Source organism: Hemitrygon akajei, chromosome 7 (assembly GCF_048418815.1).
Source record: "Hemitrygon akajei chromosome 7, sHemAka1.3, whole genome shotgun sequence".
Classification (NCBI taxonomy): Eukaryota; Metazoa; Chordata; class Chondrichthyes; order Myliobatiformes; family Dasyatidae; genus Hemitrygon; species Hemitrygon akajei.
Window position 1 is genome coordinate 180,828,690 of NC_133130.1, and position 19,490 is coordinate 180,848,179.

Below are 19,490 nucleotides of genomic sequence, written 5' to 3' on the forward strand. Positions count from 1 at the left end.
ACTCAGCAGGTCAGGAAGCATTTATGTGTTATGTGTCCAAAGAAAATAAACAAAAATCGAGAAATTGGATCCAGTCGAGTTCTTTAAATAAAATGTGGGGTTATGCACTTTGTGTCTTACCTTTCTCTCTTTTGGAGGTGCTGATATTGGCACCTCAAAAAGATAGCATCAATTATTAAGGACCCCCACCACCCAGTACCATGTCCCCTTCTCATTACTACCATCAGGGAGGAGGTACAGGAGCCTGAAGACACACATTGTGTTTTAGGGACAACTTCCTCGCCTCTGCCATCAGATTTCTGAATGGTCCATGAACCTATGAACACTACTTCACTATTTTTGCTCCCTTTTTTCACTATTTATTTATTATATATATATATTTCTTATTGTCATTTATAGTATATTTCTAGTGTATTTTATGTACTACTGTCATTAAACAATGAATTTCACAACATTTCTGTAGTAATAAACATGATTCTGATTCCGTTGAAATGGACAAGTTTAATGCTTGGCTGATTCCCTCTGATACCTAACATCCCCGTTCAATTGCAAACTTCACCAGGAATTGTCAGTAAACAGGACTTCAGAACTGGTCCTGACCTTGTCCACACCAGGAGCACACCTTCCAACAATCAGGTGTATGTCAGACTGATCTCTGATAGGTTCAGTCGGAACCAGTCTGGTATCCTCCTGCTCTGACGTCATTGGAAGCACAGCCAGTGTTCGAGTTTCCCAGCAGGCATCTGTTGAGCCACTGAAAGATTCTGATTGGTCACCAATTCCCTGTCAGTTAATGGACAGTGGTCCGACTGGGGTCTGTGGTGAGAATGTTTCAGGTCACTGGCATGCAGAGTTGCAGTAGCCCACTCCTGGAGTTCTTTCTCCTGTCTTCAGTTGATTTAGTAGCCACAGGTCCAAAGTCCAAAGTAAATGTAGTATCATGTCATCATATACTACCCTGAGATTCACCATAGAATAAAATTGCAGGCATTTACCATAGAACAAAGAAATACAACAGAATCAGTTAAAAACTACACACTAAACAAAGATGGACAAACAATCAAAATAAGACAAACTGTGCAAATGCAATGATGATAATAATAATAATAATAGATGGATGGATAGATGGATAGTTGGATGGATGGATAGATAGACAGATGGATGATACTGAGAACGTGAGTCGCAGAGTACCTGAACGTGAGTCTGTGGCACATAGAATCAGATCAGTGTTCAGATAAGTGACGTTGTCCACGCTGGTCTTGCGCCTGATGGTTGAAGGGTACTTATTGTTCGTGAACCTGGTGCGATGGGACCTAAGGCTCCTGTAGCTCCTTCCCTGTGGCAGCAGTGAGAAGAGAACAGGGCCTGGATGGTGGGGATCCTTCATTATGAATGCAGCTTCTTGGAGCAGTGCTCCTTGTGTTTAAAGGTCAGTCGGTAACTAGCCGGCGGACAATGGAGACGGTACAAGCTTGTGTTGAGCAGATGCGGTTGGTGCTGCTGACTGCCCAGGATATGAGTTCCCAGTCTCAGCCTTAGCACAGCTGGGGGTGGACCCTGGGGGCAGATGTTTCCAGGAAGAGAAACCTGCAGGTTTGGCCTCTGGGACTCTGCAGATCATTGTTGAATCTCAGGAGCAGGTCCAGTGGAGTTCCTGTAGCTCTTTGCATGGCCTTGGGATGTCCATGACATGTAGTGATACACCTTTGAAGTACAGTCACTCCTGTGATATCGCTGACATGGCAGCCAGCTTGTGTGTTGCCAGCCCCACAAGCAGTAATCAGTTTGAGAGTCACCCAGAGGACGTTCAGTGATTAAGTGGGCAACATCATAGCCAGGAAGGATGAAGGAGCCCAGAATCACAATCAGGTTTTTTATATGTCATGAAATTTGTTGCTTTGTGGCAATAATGCAAGAAAGAGAAATGATTATAAATTATAAAATAAATAAGTATGCAGAAGAGGAATAGCGAGTTGATGGACTGTTCAGAAATCTGATGACAGGGAAGATGAAGCTGTTCCTAAAACGTGGGGGGGGGGGGGGGGTGCGGGGGTTGGGTTCAGGCTCCTTTACCACCTCCCTGATGGGAGAAATGAGAAGAGGCCATGTTCCGGATGGTGATGGATGCTACCTTCTTGAGGCAATGCATTTTGAAGGTGTCCTAGATGACGGTGGCATACTGGTTAGCACAACGCTTCACAGTACAGGCGACCCAGGTTCGATTCTCGCCACCGCCTGTAAGGATTTTGTACAGTTACCCCTTGACCACTGGGTGCTCCAGTTTGGTCCCACAGTCCGAAGGCATTACTGGTCATTGTAAATTGTCCCGTGACTGGGCTTGGAATAAATCAGGGGATTGTTGAGCGGCGCGGCTTAAAGGACCAGAAGGACCCATTCCCAGCAGTATCTCAATTAATGAAATGAGCAAAGTTGTGCCTGTGATGGAGCTAGCTGGGTTTACAACCCTCTGCAGTCTCTTACAATCCTGCACACTGGCACCTCCATCCGGTCAGAATGCAATCCCCTGTATAGCTGTAGATTTTGCAAGTCTTTGGTGACATACCAAATCTCCTCATTGAAGTCGAGCTGCTGGTGTGCTGGCTTCATGATCGTTGGGCCCAGGATGGATCCTCTGAGATGGCGGTGCTATTAACGTTGCTTTGTCTTGGCAGTGAATGGCAACTGGGCTTCCTGGAGCTCCTGGAGTCCGTGCAGTAGGACTTGCGGGGGCGGGCAAAGCAAGCGCTACCGATCGTGCAGCAACCCAGCTCCGGCCAGCGGCGGCAAGGTTTGCTCGGGGCCCGATGTGCAGATGCAGAGATGCGGCATGGAACTGTGCCCAGGTGAACGGGGGCGACGGCGTGGAGACAGAAATGATTGAGGGAGGGATGGTGAGACTGGGAGAAGCAATGGCAGGAAGATGGGAAGGGGGTGGTGAGGGGGAGGGGATGCGGAGGAATTAAAAGCTTGGGGTTGAGGGAATGGTGAGTGAGGGAGGATATTTAGATGCAGAAGTAGTAGGGTGGTGAGGTTGAGTAGGAGAATGGTGAACAGTGGGGGAATGGTGGGTTAGTGGGATGGTGAATTGGTGAAGTAGGAATGGCGAGGGAATGCTTGGAAGAAAGGGAATACTTGGAAGAGGAATGGTCGGGGAACATGGGGACGGTTGGGGGAGGGGAACAGTCGGGGGATGTGGGGACGGTCAGGGGGAGGGGACGGTTGGGGGCAGAGGGGATGGTTGAGAGGAGGGGAACGGTCGGGGGAAGGGGATGGTCAGGGGAGGGGGACGGTTGGGGGAGGTGGCATTGGCCTGACGATCAGTGGAATTAGTTTTCTAGTTGCCCATAGGTAGACTTCTTAATACACTGAGAGAAAATAACACAAAATATTTATATAATATTAAAATTAGTAAATATAGTATGATTTTAACTAGATAGTAACCTCTCTCACAATGACTTATGGTATTAAGACTATGACAAAGGAGAACTAGGCCTTTTGGCCTGTCAAGCCTGCTCCATCATTCCATCATGGCTGATTTATTTTCCATCTCAACTCTATTCTCCTGCCTTTTTCCTGTAACCTTTGACATCCTTACTAATCAAGAATCGGATATCCTCAGCTTTAAATATACCAAATGACGTGGCCCCCGTAGTTGTCTGTGGCAATGAATTCCTCAGATATGCCACCCTCTGGCTAAAGATGTTCTTCTTCACCTCAGATCTAAAGGGGCATCCTTGTATTCTGAGACTGTGTATCCTGGTCCTTGACTCCCTCACATCCTCTACACATTCCCTCTGTCTAGGCTATTGACAGGTTTCAATGAGATCATTATATTACAGTGGTATAGTCGTTGCAAGAATAGGTTTGTAATTTAGAAACTGAACCAAAGTTATGTAAACATGAGTTCAAATCCCACCATGCCCACAGTGCATTCAATAAAACTGATGATCATGGAGATATTGTAATGAAAAATTCAGAACGATAGTCACATTTCAGGTCAGTACTGAGAACATAGAGGGTAGGTGCCTCACACCTACCCCTCACCTCTTTTTGTCAGCTATCTCCCTCCTACACTCCCAGTCCTGATGCAGGGCCTTTACCCAAAACTCTGCCTCCACAGACGCTGCCTGACCCACTGAGTTCCTCCAGCTTTTCTTTTGCTCCAGATTGCAGCATCTGCAGTGTCTTATGTCTCTGTCAACATTGCAAACTCAGCGGTACCCTAATACCCTTCAGGACCCTGTCCTGGAGAGAGCTTTGAGTTTGTCAGCTGCAGCCTGCGTTCATGCCCATGTGTGGGAGAGTGTGTGAAGCGGTGGGCCAGCCTGCATTCTCGTATGTCAGTGTGAATGATTAGTGGCATATCGTTACCATACCTACAACTCCAGACCAACCGCCATGTGTTTGGAGGTAAGTGGCAGTCTGTCACGGCCCGACAAGTTACTCTGCCCAAGGAAAAATTGAAAAATTAGTAATTAAAGGTCAAAGATTGCCATATACGTTTACAGTATTAGCAATTTGTTGTGGTGTGTTGGTGGGACATGTAACAAAAGCACCATCATCAGCAATTATAAAGAATTATATAAAATAAAGTCAGATGTAAAAGTACAGATATGGAATAAAATGTGCCTCAGTACATAAATACCAGTACATATTTACAAATTAAACAGTATAATTGGAAGTGGTGAAAGGTGCTTACAGTGCAGTGACTGTGATAACAGATAGAGGGGGGTGCAGAGGCTAACTAGAAAGGTTGACCAGATTAACTGCTTGGGAGAAGAAACTTTTAAGATGGCATGAAGTGTTTGTTTAATAGCCCTTTAGCACTTCCAGAAGGGAGCTTTTTTGGAAAAGGTAGTTAGCTGGCTGGGTAGTCTCTGCAATGATTTTTTCTCCGACCATTTATCCCTCCCCACTGATCTCCCTCCTGGCACATATCCCTGCTAGCAACCAAAATGCTACACCTGCCCACACACTTCCTCCCTCACCTCCATTCTAAGGACCCAGATAGATCTTTTAGGGGAGGCAACACCTCACCTGCGAATCTGTTGGGGTCATCTTTTGTATCCAGTGCTCCCAGAAGGCAGCTTTTGGGTAAGGTTTGCTGGGTGGGTAGCGTCATCAGTGGTTTATTTTCTGACCATTTCCTTGTCCTGGACACATGCAAGTCCTGCAGTGATTGCAGACTGCTGCCTAGAGTAAATCCCAGGGTAGAAACGTCCCAAGATCGAATAGAAGTTAAACTTGGGGGCTGTAGTTGTACGGACCAAGTGTAGAAGACTGGGATTTACAGCAGAAGGAATTTTGGAGTTCTGTTTACCTATTTTGTTAATTGTCGATTGTGTGTACATTGTCTGTGGCAGTGAATGGAGCGTGGAGTCCCTGGCAGCAATGGAGCGAGTGCTCAGCCTCGTGTGGAGGGGGCAAGCAGCTGAGACAACGGCGATGCAACAGCCCTCCGCCGAACGCCAAGGGAAGACCCTGCCCTGGAGAGAGCTTTGAGTCTGTCAGCTGCAGCCTGCGTTCATGCCCAGGTGTGGGAGAGTGTGTGAAGCGGTGGGCCAGCCTCCATTCTCGTATGTCAGTGTGAATGATTAGTGTCTGCAGGGAAGTAAGCCGCGACCCGTTTCTATCCAAGCGGTATCGGCTTTGAGTCAGACTCCTATAGACTTTAATCCATGATCCAGGCCGACATTCCCACAACAGGCCTAAGGACAATGACAACTGTTAACTATTTTAAAAATGACACACTAAGAACATAAACTACTAGAAGAAGCAAGTTGTTGTCTCACACTGCTCTCATTCATAATAACATCATTTTGATTTTCCAGATGAACCCAATCTCCCACCCAATCTTGCTTCAGGTCCATGAGTTTTGTTTTCTGTTGACTGCACACCAACATTTCTGTATTGTCCGCTAACGTGGATATTTCAAAAGATCCCAGTCTCCTGATCTAGACATCAACTAGTTATAGTCTCTCAATGGTTGGAGGCTTAAGGAAACCATGCTGACTTTGGCCTATTTTATCATGTGCCTCCAAGTTTCCGGACACCTCATCCTTAATAAAGGACTCTGGCATCTTTCCAAGCACTGAAGTCAGGCTCACTGGCCGATAATTTCCTTTTTTCTGCCTCCCTCCCTTCTCAAAGCGCGGAGCGACATTCCGGGTGTCTGAAGTGCCACCCATCCCTATTCACCAGTAAGAGTGCGAAGAACCTACAAGATCTTTTAAAGATTAACTTTACTTGTCATGTGTACATTGAAACATAAAACCATAAGATATTGGAGCAGAAGTAGGCCATTCGGCCCATCGAGTCTGCTCTACCATTCAATCATGGGCTGATCCAATTCTTCCAGTCATCTCCGCTCCCTTGCCTTCACCCCATACCCTTTGATGCCCTGGCTAGTCAAGAACTTATCTATCTCTGTCTTAAATACACCCAATGACTTGGCCTCCACAGCCGCTCGCGGCAACAAATTCCACAGATTTACCACCCTCTGACTAAAGTAATTTCTCAGCATCTCTGTTCTAAATGGACCTCTTTCAATCTTAAAGTCATGTCCTCTTGTTCTAGACTCCCCTACCATGGGAAATAACTTTGCCATATCTAATCTGTTCAGGCCTTTTAACATTCGGAAAGTTTCTATGAGATCCCCCCCCCCCCCCACCCCCATTCTCCTGAACTCCAGGGAATACAGCCCAAGAGCTGCCAGATGTTCCTCATACGGTAACCCTTTCATTCCTGGAATCATTCTCGTGAATCTTCACTGAACCCTCTCCAATGTCAGTATATCCTTTCTAAAATAAGGAGCCCAGAACTGCACAGAATACTCCAAGTGTGGTTTCACGAGTGTCTTATAGAGCCTCAACATCACATCCCTGCTCTTGTATTCTGTACCTCTAGAAATTAATGCCAACATTGCATTTGCCTTCTTCACAACCGACTCAACCTGGAGGTTAACCTTTAGGGTATCCTGTACAAAGACTCCCAAGTCCCTTTGCATCTCTGCATTTTGAATTCTCTCTCCATCTCAAAAATAGTCTGCCCATTTATTTCTTCCATCAAAGTTCATGACCATACACTTTCCAACATTGTATTTCATTTGCCATTTCTTTGCCCATTCCCCGAAACTATCTAAGTCTCTCTGCAGGCTCTCTGTTTTTCCTCAACACTCCCCACTCCTCCAGCTATCTTTGTATCATCAGCAAATTTACCCACAAATCCATTAATCCCATAGTCCAAATCATTGACATACGTACATCATAAAATGCAGCGGTCCCAACACCGACCCCTGTGGAACTCCGCTGGTAACAGGCAACCAGCCAGAATAGGATCTTTTTATTTCCACTTTCTGCTTTTTGCCAATCAACCAATGCTCCACCCATGCTAGTAACTTCCCTGTAATTCCATGGGCTCTTAACTTGCTAAGCAGCCTCATGAGCGGCACCTTGTCAAAGGCCTTCTGAAAATCCAAGTACACCACATCCACTGCATCTCCTTTGTCTACCCTGCTTGTAATTTCCTGAAAGAATTGCAGTAGGTTAGTCAAGCAGAATTTTCATTTCAGGAAACCATGCTGGTTTTGGCCTATTTTGTCTATCGATTCTTGAAAGATCATTGTTAATGGCTCCGCAATCTCTCCAGCTACTTCCTTCAGAACCCGTGGATGCATTCCATCAGGTCCAGGAGATTTATCCACCCTCAGACCATTAAGCTTCCTGAGCACCTTCTCAGTCGTAATTTTCACTGCACAAACTTCACTTCACTGACACTCCTGAAAGTCCGGTATACTGGAGATGTCTTCCACTGTGAAGACTGATGCAAAATACGCATTCGGTTCCTCTGCCATCTCTGCATCTCTCATTACAATATCTCCAGCATCATTTTGTATTGGTCCTATATTTACCCTCGAATCTCTTTTACCCTTTATATACTTAAAAAGCTTTTAATATTTTCTTTGATATTAGTTGCCAGCTTCCTTTCATAATTCATCTTTTCCTTCCTAATGACCTCCTTAGTTTCCTTCTGCAAGTTTTTAAAAGCTTCCCAATCCTCTATCTTCCTACTAGATGTAGCTTCATCTCTTTTGCTTTTGATTTGAAATATGATTGCTTTACATCAACAATCAGTACAGTCCAAGATGTGACAGGGCACTCCAGTGCCAATGTAGCACGCCCACAACTTACTAACATCTTTGCAATGCAAGAGGAAAAACACACGGTAAAAGGGAGAATGTACAAACTCCTTACAGACAGTGGCAGGAATCGAGCCTAATGTTGCAGCCGGCGCTGTAAATTGTTACACTAACAGCTACGCCACTGTGCCGGCTCTTTACTAACCGTTCGTGCCCATTTGTTGCAGGAGTTCCAGGAAGAGCCAGGGGCAGCCTGATTGGCATCGTCAATGACAAGGAATTTGGGGTGGCATTCCTCGATGCCAACGTGACGGAAAACTCAGCCACTGGCATCACCAGTGTTCAGGCAATCATCCAGAACTTGCCCAGCACAATCGGTAGGTATCAGGTGGTGATGGGGATATTACCATCATTGTACAACAGTCATCAATGTCATCCCCACTGCCCTCACCTCACTCCAGACTGATGACAATTCGATTCGTGAGACACAAGAGACCATTGTCTTTCTTGCCAATTACTGAAATCTCTCTGAGCCTGACTTAGATTCTCGACTCATCCTGATATTCTTTCTGTATCAGCCTGGGTTCTGAATGTTGAGGGGTCATTCAGCTATATGTGGCATCTTTTATCACGGGGTTGTAACAGAGGATCAGCACCAACTCCACGAACTGCACATTTTCACTGAGAACACTGCCCAATGGTTCAGAGATCGCGAAGTCTGAATGATCAGGTATTGATTATTAGTTTGATTCTCCCTAGCCCATTGATGGTGAGATGGATAACTGTACCTGAATTCTAAAAGGCAACAACCTGAATGCTAGATGGGCAGTGATGCCTGAACCATTCCTTGTCCTGGGTGTCTTCTCTGCTTCATATCTTCTGGTCCTACCAGCTTGTATAGTCTTTGCATTCTCTCTCTCACTCTCTTTCTCTCTCTCTCTCACTGTTTCTGTCTCTTTCAGTCTCTCTATCTCTGTCTCTGTCTATCTCTTTCTCCCTCTCTGTCGCTCTCTTTCTCTTGCTCTCTTTATCTCTCTCTCTTTATCACTCTATCTCTGTCTATCTCTCTCTCTCTCACTCTGTTTATCTCTCTCTTTCTGTTTCAACTGAAACATTAACTCCTGATTTTCCCCCCACCATTGCTACAGATCTACAGTTTATTTTCAGCCAAGCTCTGCTCTTTCTGTTGATCATTCATCTTTGGAAAACGTTGTTTAATTGGATAACAAGTGTTTCTGTTGTTGCTCTGACTTGGTGCCATGGCTGTCCCTGTTCTAGGCCCTCTCATAAGGGTGCTGACTTCCACTTTCACCCCGGTCTACTGGTCGGTAGCCAGACCGGTGTCAGGAACCGTGGACGGATTCTCACTAACAAAGGGGGTTTTCAGGCAGGAGTCACAAGTGGAGTTTGCAACAGGTGAGTGAGTGTGACCCACGCGCGGGCTTTTTGTTGACAGAAAACTGTGCAGGACTTGGAAATAAAGTGTGAAACTAACCCCGGGAGAGGATGAGGGGGACAGAATTCCAATCAGCAAGTACTGAGAAACATTCTAGTATCGGTCTCCAGCCTCAGATCCTGCCCGATCATTGTGATTCCCACTTTGATTTCCTCAGCTTAAGCCATTATTCCCTTGGTCTCAGCAAAGGCCAAGCCTTACGACAAAGACTGGGCGTTACAGTGGAGTGACTGAGAGCCCTGTACCAAGTGCCAATGGTGATGTTGGAACTGACTATCTATTCTTGTTTTATTGTTTGTTTATGTATTTATTTACTTGGAGATACAGCACAGTAACTGGCCTTTCCGGCCCAACGAACTCCCCCCACCGCTGCTCGGTTACACCCATGTGACCGCTCAAACCACTAACCCGTACGTCTTTGGACTGTGGGAAGAAGCCAGAGAAGCTGGAGGAAACCCATGCGGTCATGGGGAGAATATATAAACTCCCTGAAGACAATGCCGGAATTGAACCCATATTCCTGGTGCTGTTTTACTGACTGTGCACTACCGTTTATTTGTTATGGGCCGTGTCGTATGACGTGAGAGATCGTGGTCCTTCCCTCACGATGATTACTCTGGGCAAATTTTTCTGCAGAAGTGGTTTGCCATTGCCTTCTTCTGGACAGTGTCTTTACAAAACAGGTGATCTCAGCCATTACCAATGCTCTTCAGAGATTGTCTGCCTGGCGTCAGTGGTCGCATAACCAGGACTTGTGATGTGCACCAGCTGCTCACACGACCATGGCTTCACATGACACTGATCAGGGTGGGGGGGTCTCAGCAGATGCTAAACCTTGCCCAAGGGTGGCCTGCAGGCTAGCAGAGGGAAGGAGCACCTTATACCTCCTTCGGTAGAGCCATATCTCCACCCCACAATACTGTGCTCATCCTCCCAATAACGAAAGTACTGGAATATGAAAAATTGGATACTATATAGAGAGTGCAGAAGAGATTTACAAGGATGATTCCTGGAGTGGAGAGTGTGCCTTATGAGAATAGATTGAGTGAACTTGGCCTTTTCTCCTTGGAGCACAGTGGTGGGTGTGTGGAATGCACTGCTGGTGACAGTAGTAGAGGAGGATACAATAGGGTCTTTTAAGAGACTCTTAGACAGGTACATGGAGCATAGAGGGATATGCAGTAGGAAAATTCTAGGCAGAGTAGATTACATGGTCGGCACAACATTGTGGGCCAAAGGGCCTGTACTGCGCTGTAGATTTCAATGTTCTATGTTCATCAACCTCCAAAACAGCCTTGGAAATTGCCGTCTTGATGATTTGTTGCTTAATTGTTGAAAGCAGCAGGTTCACGGGACCACCACCAGGTTCCCTGCCAGCCGCACACCAGCCTGACCAGGTGATGGAGTGCTGTTTCTCCATGGTAACCAAGCATAGACCCGGGGCCTCCTGAGTCAAAGGCACTATGGGGGTACTGTCAGAGAAAAGACTGAAGCTCTGATGGTCAATAGAGAGCCAATAATTTCTGTTCTTCCCAGTGGTGCCCAAATCAGATTCATGAACACAAAACAATAATTTTAGGTTCAGAACACTTGATGCTTGAATGTCTGACTGAGTGTGAGAGAGAGAGTGATCAGGAAGCCATTCTGTGAAACTCACTCTGAATGCTGCCTGGCTGACGAGCGTCTGCTCTGTAGGTGTCGGTATAAACTTGTACTGGGATCCCGTGTGGAGCCGGTGGCACTTTGCACTAATTGCCATTTACTTATCCTGCACGTTGGGGAGTATTCTGGCCCAGACACGATCCTTCATTGGGCGGGTGGTGATTTCCAACGCTGTGCCGCCTGACGTGCTGAAGGTAGTTTCCAATCCTCAGGCGAAATCCTCCGAATGACCCACGTTGCCCGCGGCGTTAATGCAGAGGGGGTGCTCCTGTTCGACATTGTGATCAATGGTAACATCCCCAGGATCCTCACGAGTGCAGACGTTGCTGTGAAGGTGAGTCATCCTCTTTAACCTGCCTGCTGGACTGTCGTAAACCCTGTCTCGCCTTTAATTTGCTGTGGCATCGCTCAGTGCTTCAGAGTAGGTGTCAAGCATTTTCTTAGTCTTGTGTTGAAAATGTTAGCTTTTGTGTAATTTTTCTGAGAGCTGCTTCAAATGTACGATTTAGTGTAAGAGAAATGTATACAATAGACATTCTGAAATGCTTTTTCTTCGCAAACATCCACGAAAACAGAGAAGTGCCCCAAGAATGAACGACAGTTAAATGTTAGAACCCCCAAGTCCCCCCCCACCCCCAGCTCCCCTCCCTCCCTCCCTCGCGTTAAGCGGCAGCGAGCAACAATCTCCCTCCCCACCGGCAAAAATAAAGCACACTCGTCACCAACACTCAAGCGTGAGCAAAGCAATAGCAAAGACACAGACTTGCAGTTACACCAAAGACTATACTGTTCACCTGTTAATTCAACATGCTGCAGGCTCTCTCTCCTAATAAGGGAGAAAGAGGTGACTCCATTTTCCAATGAGTGGGGAGACATAACAAACAACTCTTTGCTCCTTTCCAAAAACCATAAAATGCAGTAACAGAATGAGGCCATTTGGCCCATCGAGTCTGCTCTGCCATTCCATCATGGCTGATTTATTATCCCTCACAACCCCATTCTCCTGCCTTCTCCCCATTACCTTTGATGCCCCGACTAATCAAGAACCTATCAACCTCCGCTTTAAATATACCCAGTGACTTGGCCTCCACAGCCACCTGTGTATTGCACAGACTGACCACCCTCTGGCTAAAGAAACCCCTCCTCGTCTCTGTTCTAATGGGATTCTAAAGCATTTCTGTTTCCTTTCTCTTCCTTGAGGATTTTCTCAACCGCAATCCAGCCAAGACTTTCTCCAGTTACCTGCTCTTCCCGGCACTGTGATTAGGAGACACCAACAACAACCAGGGACAATCATCTGTTGATTCAGGGACACAACGTCAAATCCCGAAGGGATTCTAGTTGAGTTATTACGTTCCAGTAGAGTCATAGAGAAGTACAGCACAGAAACAGGCCCTTCAGCCCATCTAGTCCTTGCCAAACTATAAATCTGCCTATTCCCTCCAACCTGCATCCGGACCGTAGCCCTCCATTCCCCTCCCCATCCATGTACCTACCCAAACTTCTCTTAAACAATAAAATTGAGCTCACACGCACCACTTGTGCTGGCAGCTCATTCCACACTCCCACGATCCTCTGAGTGATGAAGTTTCCTCTCATGTTCCCTTTAAACTTCTCACCTTTCACACTTGACCCATGACCTCTGGTTGTAGTCTCACCTAACCTCAGTGAAAAAAGCCTGCTAGCATTTATCCTATCTACACCACTCATAATTTTGTATACCTCTATCAAATCTCCTCTCCTACGTTCTAAAGAATACAGTCCTGACCTATTCAATCTTTCCTGATATCTCAGGTGTTCCGACCCAGCAACATTTCTCCATTCTTTCAGCCTTGTTTACATCCTTCCTGTAGGTAGGTGACCAAAACTGCACACAAAACTCCAAATTAGGCCTCACCCATATCTTACACAACTTCAACGTAACATCCCATCTCCTGTTCACAATACATTGATTTATGAAGACCAATGTGCCAAAAACTTTCTTTATGACCCCATCTACCTGTGACACCACTTCCAACGAATGATGTACCTGTATTCCCAGATCCCTTTGTTCTACCACACTCCTCAGTGCCCTACCGCTCACAGTGTAGGACCTTCCCGTTGTCTGCATGGTTGCATCTGCCATTTTTCCAGCTAATGCAGATCCCTCTGCAAGCCATGATAGCCTTTCTTACCGTCTACTGCTCCCCCGATCTTGGTGTCATCGCAAATTTGCTGATCCAGTTAACCACATTATCACCCAGGTCATTGATATAGACGACAGACAACAAAGGAGCCAGCACAGTTCCCTGCGGCATACCACTAGTCACAGGCCTCCAGTCAGAGAGGCAACCCTCTACTACCATTCTCTGGCTTCTCCCACAAAGCCAATGTCTAATCTTAAACTAAATAAACCTTGTGAACAAGGGGCAAAAAAGCTACTGCATTGTTATAAAATCCCTCTGCTGTTCACTCATATTGTTTTTGCCTGGTCTGGCCTGAGGGCTCGCCAATGTGAATGACTCTTAAGTACCCCTACATGGACAGGTTAGGCTGAGCAATAAGTGCCAGTGTTGCCAATGGCGACCGAATCCTGACAACAAATAAAGAAAGCTCCGTGGTTATTTCAGAATGCGGGAGAACGGCATCTCTGAGAACATATATTCCTGTTGAGTCTTTGCTCTGCAGAGGAGATACGTCCTCAGAGATGTTGTTCAGATTCAGATACTTTATTGATCCCAAAGGAAATTATAGTGTCACAGTAGCATTACAAGTGCACAAATGACAAAGTCTGGGTAACAACTTCTTCTCCCAGGCTGTCAGCATTCTGAATATCCAGTGCACACTATTAAAGACAGTGTCGGTAACAGTAACACTTGTGTATTTAACTATACATCGTTTACGCACTTTATCTCAACTTGTGCATCGAAAGAATACTTTTTAATCTGTTGATATTATTGTGTTGATGTTATTGTGTGATATATGTACCGTGTTTTTTCATCTTGGTCCTAATTGAAGTGGGTGGCCACTGGAAGATCTCACTTTTTCTGGTGGGCAGAACATGGGTCCTTAGCGAAGTGGTCTCCCAAACTAGCTCTATGCATGTGTGGACATGGTGGAGGATTACAAATACCTGGGGATACGAATTGACAATAAACTGGTCAAAGAACACTGAGGCTGTCTACAAGAAGGGTCAGAGCTGTCTCTACTTCTTGAGGAGACTGAGGTCTTTTAACATCTGCCGGATGATGCTGAGGATGTTCTACGACTCTGTGGTGGCCAGTGCTATCATGTTTGCTGTTGTGTGCCGGGGCAGCAGGCTGAGGGTAGCAGACACCAACAGAATCAACAAACTCATTCGTAAGGCCAGTGATGTTGTGGGGATGGAACTGGACTCTCTGATGGTGGTGTCTGAAAGGAGGATGCTGACCAAGTTGCATGCCATCTTGGACAATGACTCCCATCCACTCCATAATGTACTGGTTAGACACAGGAGTACATTCAGCCAGAGACTCATTCCACCGAGATGCAACACCGAGCGTCATAGGAAGTCATTCCTGCCTGTGGCCATCAAACTTTACAACTCCTCCCTCGGAGTGTCAGACACCCTGAGCCAATAGTCTGGTCCTGGACTTATTTCCACTTGGCATGATTAACTTATTATTATTTAATTATTTATGGTTTTATATTGCTATATTTCTACACTATTCTTGGTTGGTGCGACTGTAACGAAACCCTATTTCCCTTGGGATCAATAAAGTATGTCTGTCTGTCTGTGTACAGTTGAATGACGGTAAACTTCAGTTTGAACTTGAACTACATCTGCTCCCTCATTCATATGTTTGCACGTCGCCATAGACTTTAGTCATGGAACAGAACTCAACAGAAATCATTAATCCTGTTTTCCATGAATATCTGCTAATGATTAACCTGTGATTCAGAATTAATTCTGGTCCAAAATGTACCTTTTTAATATAGGATTTCAGCGAAAGTTACGTTCAGACGGGTCCTGGGCAGCTGTACGGATGGTCAACCCAAATGTTCGTCCAGGATGGTTCACCTATCTCCCTTAAGTGTAACCACACCATTGTGTATGAATCTACTCTGGGTCGCCAGCCTTCTGTCTTACAGATTCTGAAGGCTGAGTACATTTCCATCTACTATTCTGAGGAAACAGAGACGTTGAGTTTCCACATCACAACCTCCTTCAGGAAAGGTGAGCACTTGAGTTACAGAAAGTTGTTGACTCTGTAAGTACCCAGTATTTTTTTCTTTGATTCAGCTTTCCCCGGTACATGAAAACAAATTCTCAGTACTCCTTGGAACCTTCCCAATGTCCAGTGGATCATAAGATTTATGCAGATCGGAGGTCTTGATCTTCAAAATAAGAACCTTTTCCTTAAATCTGCTGCATTAGTGCCTTTGCTAAGAAGTGCCTCCAAAGAGAGGGGCAGTAGTCCACATTTTGCTCACTCCCATCGTTGACCATTGACCAGGGGCTGGTTGGTAAAGGACCTTGAACTTCTAGGCATTGAGTTTGAGGCCCAACCTCTTGTGAGGTCTGGTGAATGAGCCAACAATCTTGTGAGGCACAGCACCTGAGCAAATGCACATTGTCTACATACTCCATCCAGCCATTAGAAAGAACACTTCCCTACCCTGTGCCTCATGCCCTCAAGGTGATCCAAAGTGACTTAACGTAGAGAGAAATTTGTTGGCACCAAGGTTACATGTAACACCAGTTGATTGAATTTGGATGAGAGAATGACCAGAACTCTGAAACATATGTCACAGTACCTCAGGATCCCAATATGTCTCCAGTGCTTTCTCCAGCAGGACTTGAATCAAGATTACTATGGGCTGTAACTTTGATGGGTTCTTAACATTGAGGCTTACTTTTGGAGTGCAGGTTCTCAATCACAAACCCACCAAGAATTCCTCTGAGATTCTTAGAGACTAATTAAATTCTTCGCAAACCAGGGATAGGACCGATACTACTATGGGGTAGGCCAACAAACCTGGCCTGGAGGCAATGGCTTAATCACTGGATATGGTGAGATGTTTAAGTCCTCCTTTTGATGAGAGTAAATTTCCTGCTAAGTTTTTGTTTGCGTTCTTCTTGCTATATGTTTCAGATTCCGAAGGAGATCAATGTCCCAAGGGATTTTTACTTGACTCTGCCTTGTACTGTGCAGGTAAGTTCTTGTTGTTATGAATGCTTAGGGAAGGTTGTTAGGTGGATCTCCATTTGCCTCAAGGCCTGCTTACGTATTCAAGTTGTGAAACTGTCGTGGAGACCAACATAATTCCAAAGCCGCTTACCATTCCTCCACTGTCTAAAGCAGGGGTTCCCATGGACCAGTACCAGTAACTAAGGGGTCATGGACCCCTAGTCTAAAGCAATTGTCTGCAGAAGCTGAGGTATTTGTGAGAGAAAAGGAGTCTTTCTCCCTGTCTCTGGGAATCAATGTGGAATGGATTTGGGCTTAAGGACTTGACAGACTGAGTGATTCTGGGATACTACAGGGAGGTGGCACTGAGGTAAAAGGTCATCCATAGCCTTATGCAATGGCAAAGCAGATGTGAAAAGAGGGATGGTCTGTTCCTACTTTTGTTTCTATTGTTTCTGTAGTTTGACATCAACAAGTTACCAGTAAGTACATGTTTACATCATTCTAAATAATCAGTCATTAACATCAAATCCATAGCTGTGGTGAGAAGAGAATAACATCCCTTTGATGCAGTAGGAGGCACTGTTTCAAAGCACCTTATGGAACGGGGTGTGTGAACTATTGAAAGGACAACTGGGACACGATCATAACAGTGTTCCATACCCCTTGCCAATATTATATTGATCTCAGGCACAGCCACATTTCTTCCCCCTCCCCAGCCATGCTTTGAAAGGGTCTTATCCATGAACATTCAAGGTATTGAACTGGAAATGGTCTATATTTGTCACGTGTACTGGAATACAGTGAAAGTCTTGCACAGCGCAGTGCAGGCCCATTGGCCCATAATGTTGTGCTGACCTTTTAAACATACTTCAAGATCAATCTAACCCTTCCCTCCGTTTCTCTTTCATCCATGTGCCTATCTACGTCATCGAGTCGACGATAGAGCACTGCAGCATACTTAGTCCATGCTGATCTGTTACTCTGCCCCGTCCCATCGACCTGCATCAGGACCATAGCCTTCCATTACCCTCCCATCCACGTACTTATCCAAACTTCACTTAAATGTTGAAATTGAACCCACATCCACCACCTCCTCTGGCAGTTGGTTCTAAACTCGCACCAACTTCTGAGTGAAGAAGATCCTCCTCTGGTTCCTCTTAAATATTTCACCTTTCACCTGTAACCTATGACCTCTAGTTCTTATTTCATCCAACCTCAGCGGGAAAATCCTGCTTGCATTAACCCTATCTATATCCTTCATAATTTTGTATACCTCTATCAAATCTCCCCTCGTTTTCCTACGCTCCAGGGAATAAAGTCCTAAGCTATTCATCCTTTCCTTATAACTCAGGTCCTCAAGTTTGAGCAACATCTTAATATTTTTTCTGTACTCTTTCAATCTTATTGATATCTTTCTTTTGTATATAGGTGACCAGAAATGTGCACAATATTCCAAATTTGGTCTCACCAATGTCTTAGACAACTTCAACATAACATCCCAACTCCAATACTCCATTGATTTATGAAGGCCAATGAGCCAAGAGCATTCTTTGTTATTCCCCACTATACTTTCCTCCAATCGCCTTAAGATTATGCACTCTTGTAGTAGCCATTTCTGCCCCGGAATAAAGGTGCTGGCTGTCCACTCTATCTATGGCTCTTATTATCTGATACACGCCTGTCTTGTCACCTTTGGGTGGCGGGTGGAGATACGTCTCTACCAAGGCAGGTCTAAGGTGCTCCTTCCCTCCACTAGCCTGCAGGTCACCCTTGGTCAAGGTGTAGCACCTGCTTAACCGCATGATCAGAGTCACCTGACACCATGGGAGCAGGTGGTGGATGGTCATATGTGCAGCTGGTGCAGATCACAAGTCCTGGTTATGCGACCACTGACGCCAGGCAGGCAGTCTCTGAAGAGTATTGATAATGGCTGCGGTCACCTGTCCTGGGGTCAAACCACTGCCAAGAATAATCATGGTCATGGATAGAGAATGGGAATGGCAGCATGAGGGGTTCCACCTCCCAGGCAGCAATCCCTCGCAGATTAGGGATAGATGGAAGACCATGATTGCCTGTGTCATATGACATGGTACTTAATGACAGTGACGATCTTGTCACCTCTCACCCTCCTTCGCTCTAAAGAGCAAAGTCCAGGCTTGCTCAGCCTATCATACAGATCAGATCATTACACAGAGCACTGAGGTAGAACAAGGTAAAACAATAACAGAATGCGGAATAAAAGTGTAACAGCTGCAGAGAAAGTGGAGTTCAGGTAAATAAAAAGCTGGAGTGAGATTGAGTTCAATTTATCTCCCAGCAATGATGGAAAAACTAGTGACTCAGTAATGATTAAATAATTAAAGGTGTATGTGCAAATCAGCATGTGTGACTAGGAGGGGAGGGGAGAACTGACGGCGGTCCTGCACCATTGCTCCTATCAGTCCTGTCAGTGGTAAAGGCTGCAACAATAGACAATAGACAGTAGGTGCAGGAGTAGGCCATTTGGCCCTTCTAGCCAGCACCGCCATTCACTGTGATCATGGCTGATCATACACAATCAGTACCCCGTTCCTGCCCTCTCCCCATATCCCTTGACCCCGCTATCTATAAGAGCTCTATCTAACTCTCTCTTGAATGCATCCAGAGACCTGGCCTCCATGGACAACTGACTGTTTAACCAACTGGAAAAAGATCAACAGTCTCCCTGAATTTTTGATCTGGTCACAGGTCCCCCTTGCGTTCCTTTTATTTCTGCGAGAATTAGGATTTCTGTCAAGTCCGTTCATTGGTCCTTTGCCTTGTCTGTCTCCCCCGGCTTACGGCCTGCTGCTGTGTCCCTGTGTTACCCAGAGAGCAGAACCGCTCTGGGTTCCTGTAGAGATATGGAGGGCATCTTCTCCTCCTCTGTCCACAGGCTTTCCACAGAGAATTACCCGTGTACTGAAGAGCTCCACCTGTTTCAGCACTTCGGGTTTTGGTAGTGAGTGCCAGGGGTCGGAGAGGGTGCCCATAGTGTCGAGACTGGCTCCTGAAAGTCACTGGCACTGAACTTACAACAGAGAAGCTGCAGCTCCTTTGAAGA

The 19,490-nt window shown here is 45.7% G+C and overlaps 1 protein-coding gene across 1 annotated transcript in view; it reads left to right on the plus strand.

Annotated features, from left to right (window-relative positions):
- The window catches only part of LOC140731245 (hemicentin-1-like), a 379,087-nt gene that overhangs the window by 333,393 nt on the left and 26,204 nt on the right, over nt 1–19,490 (plus strand). Inside the window, 7 exon segments of the mRNA XM_073052779.1 lie at nt 2,673–2,843; nt 5,364–5,534; nt 8,365–8,514; nt 9,416–9,553; nt 11,468–11,589; nt 15,213–15,450; nt 16,370–16,429. Of these exon segments, the coding sequence (XP_072908880.1) occupies nt 2,673–2,843; nt 5,364–5,534; nt 8,365–8,514; nt 9,416–9,553; nt 11,468–11,589; nt 15,213–15,450; nt 16,370–16,429 (1,050 nt within the window).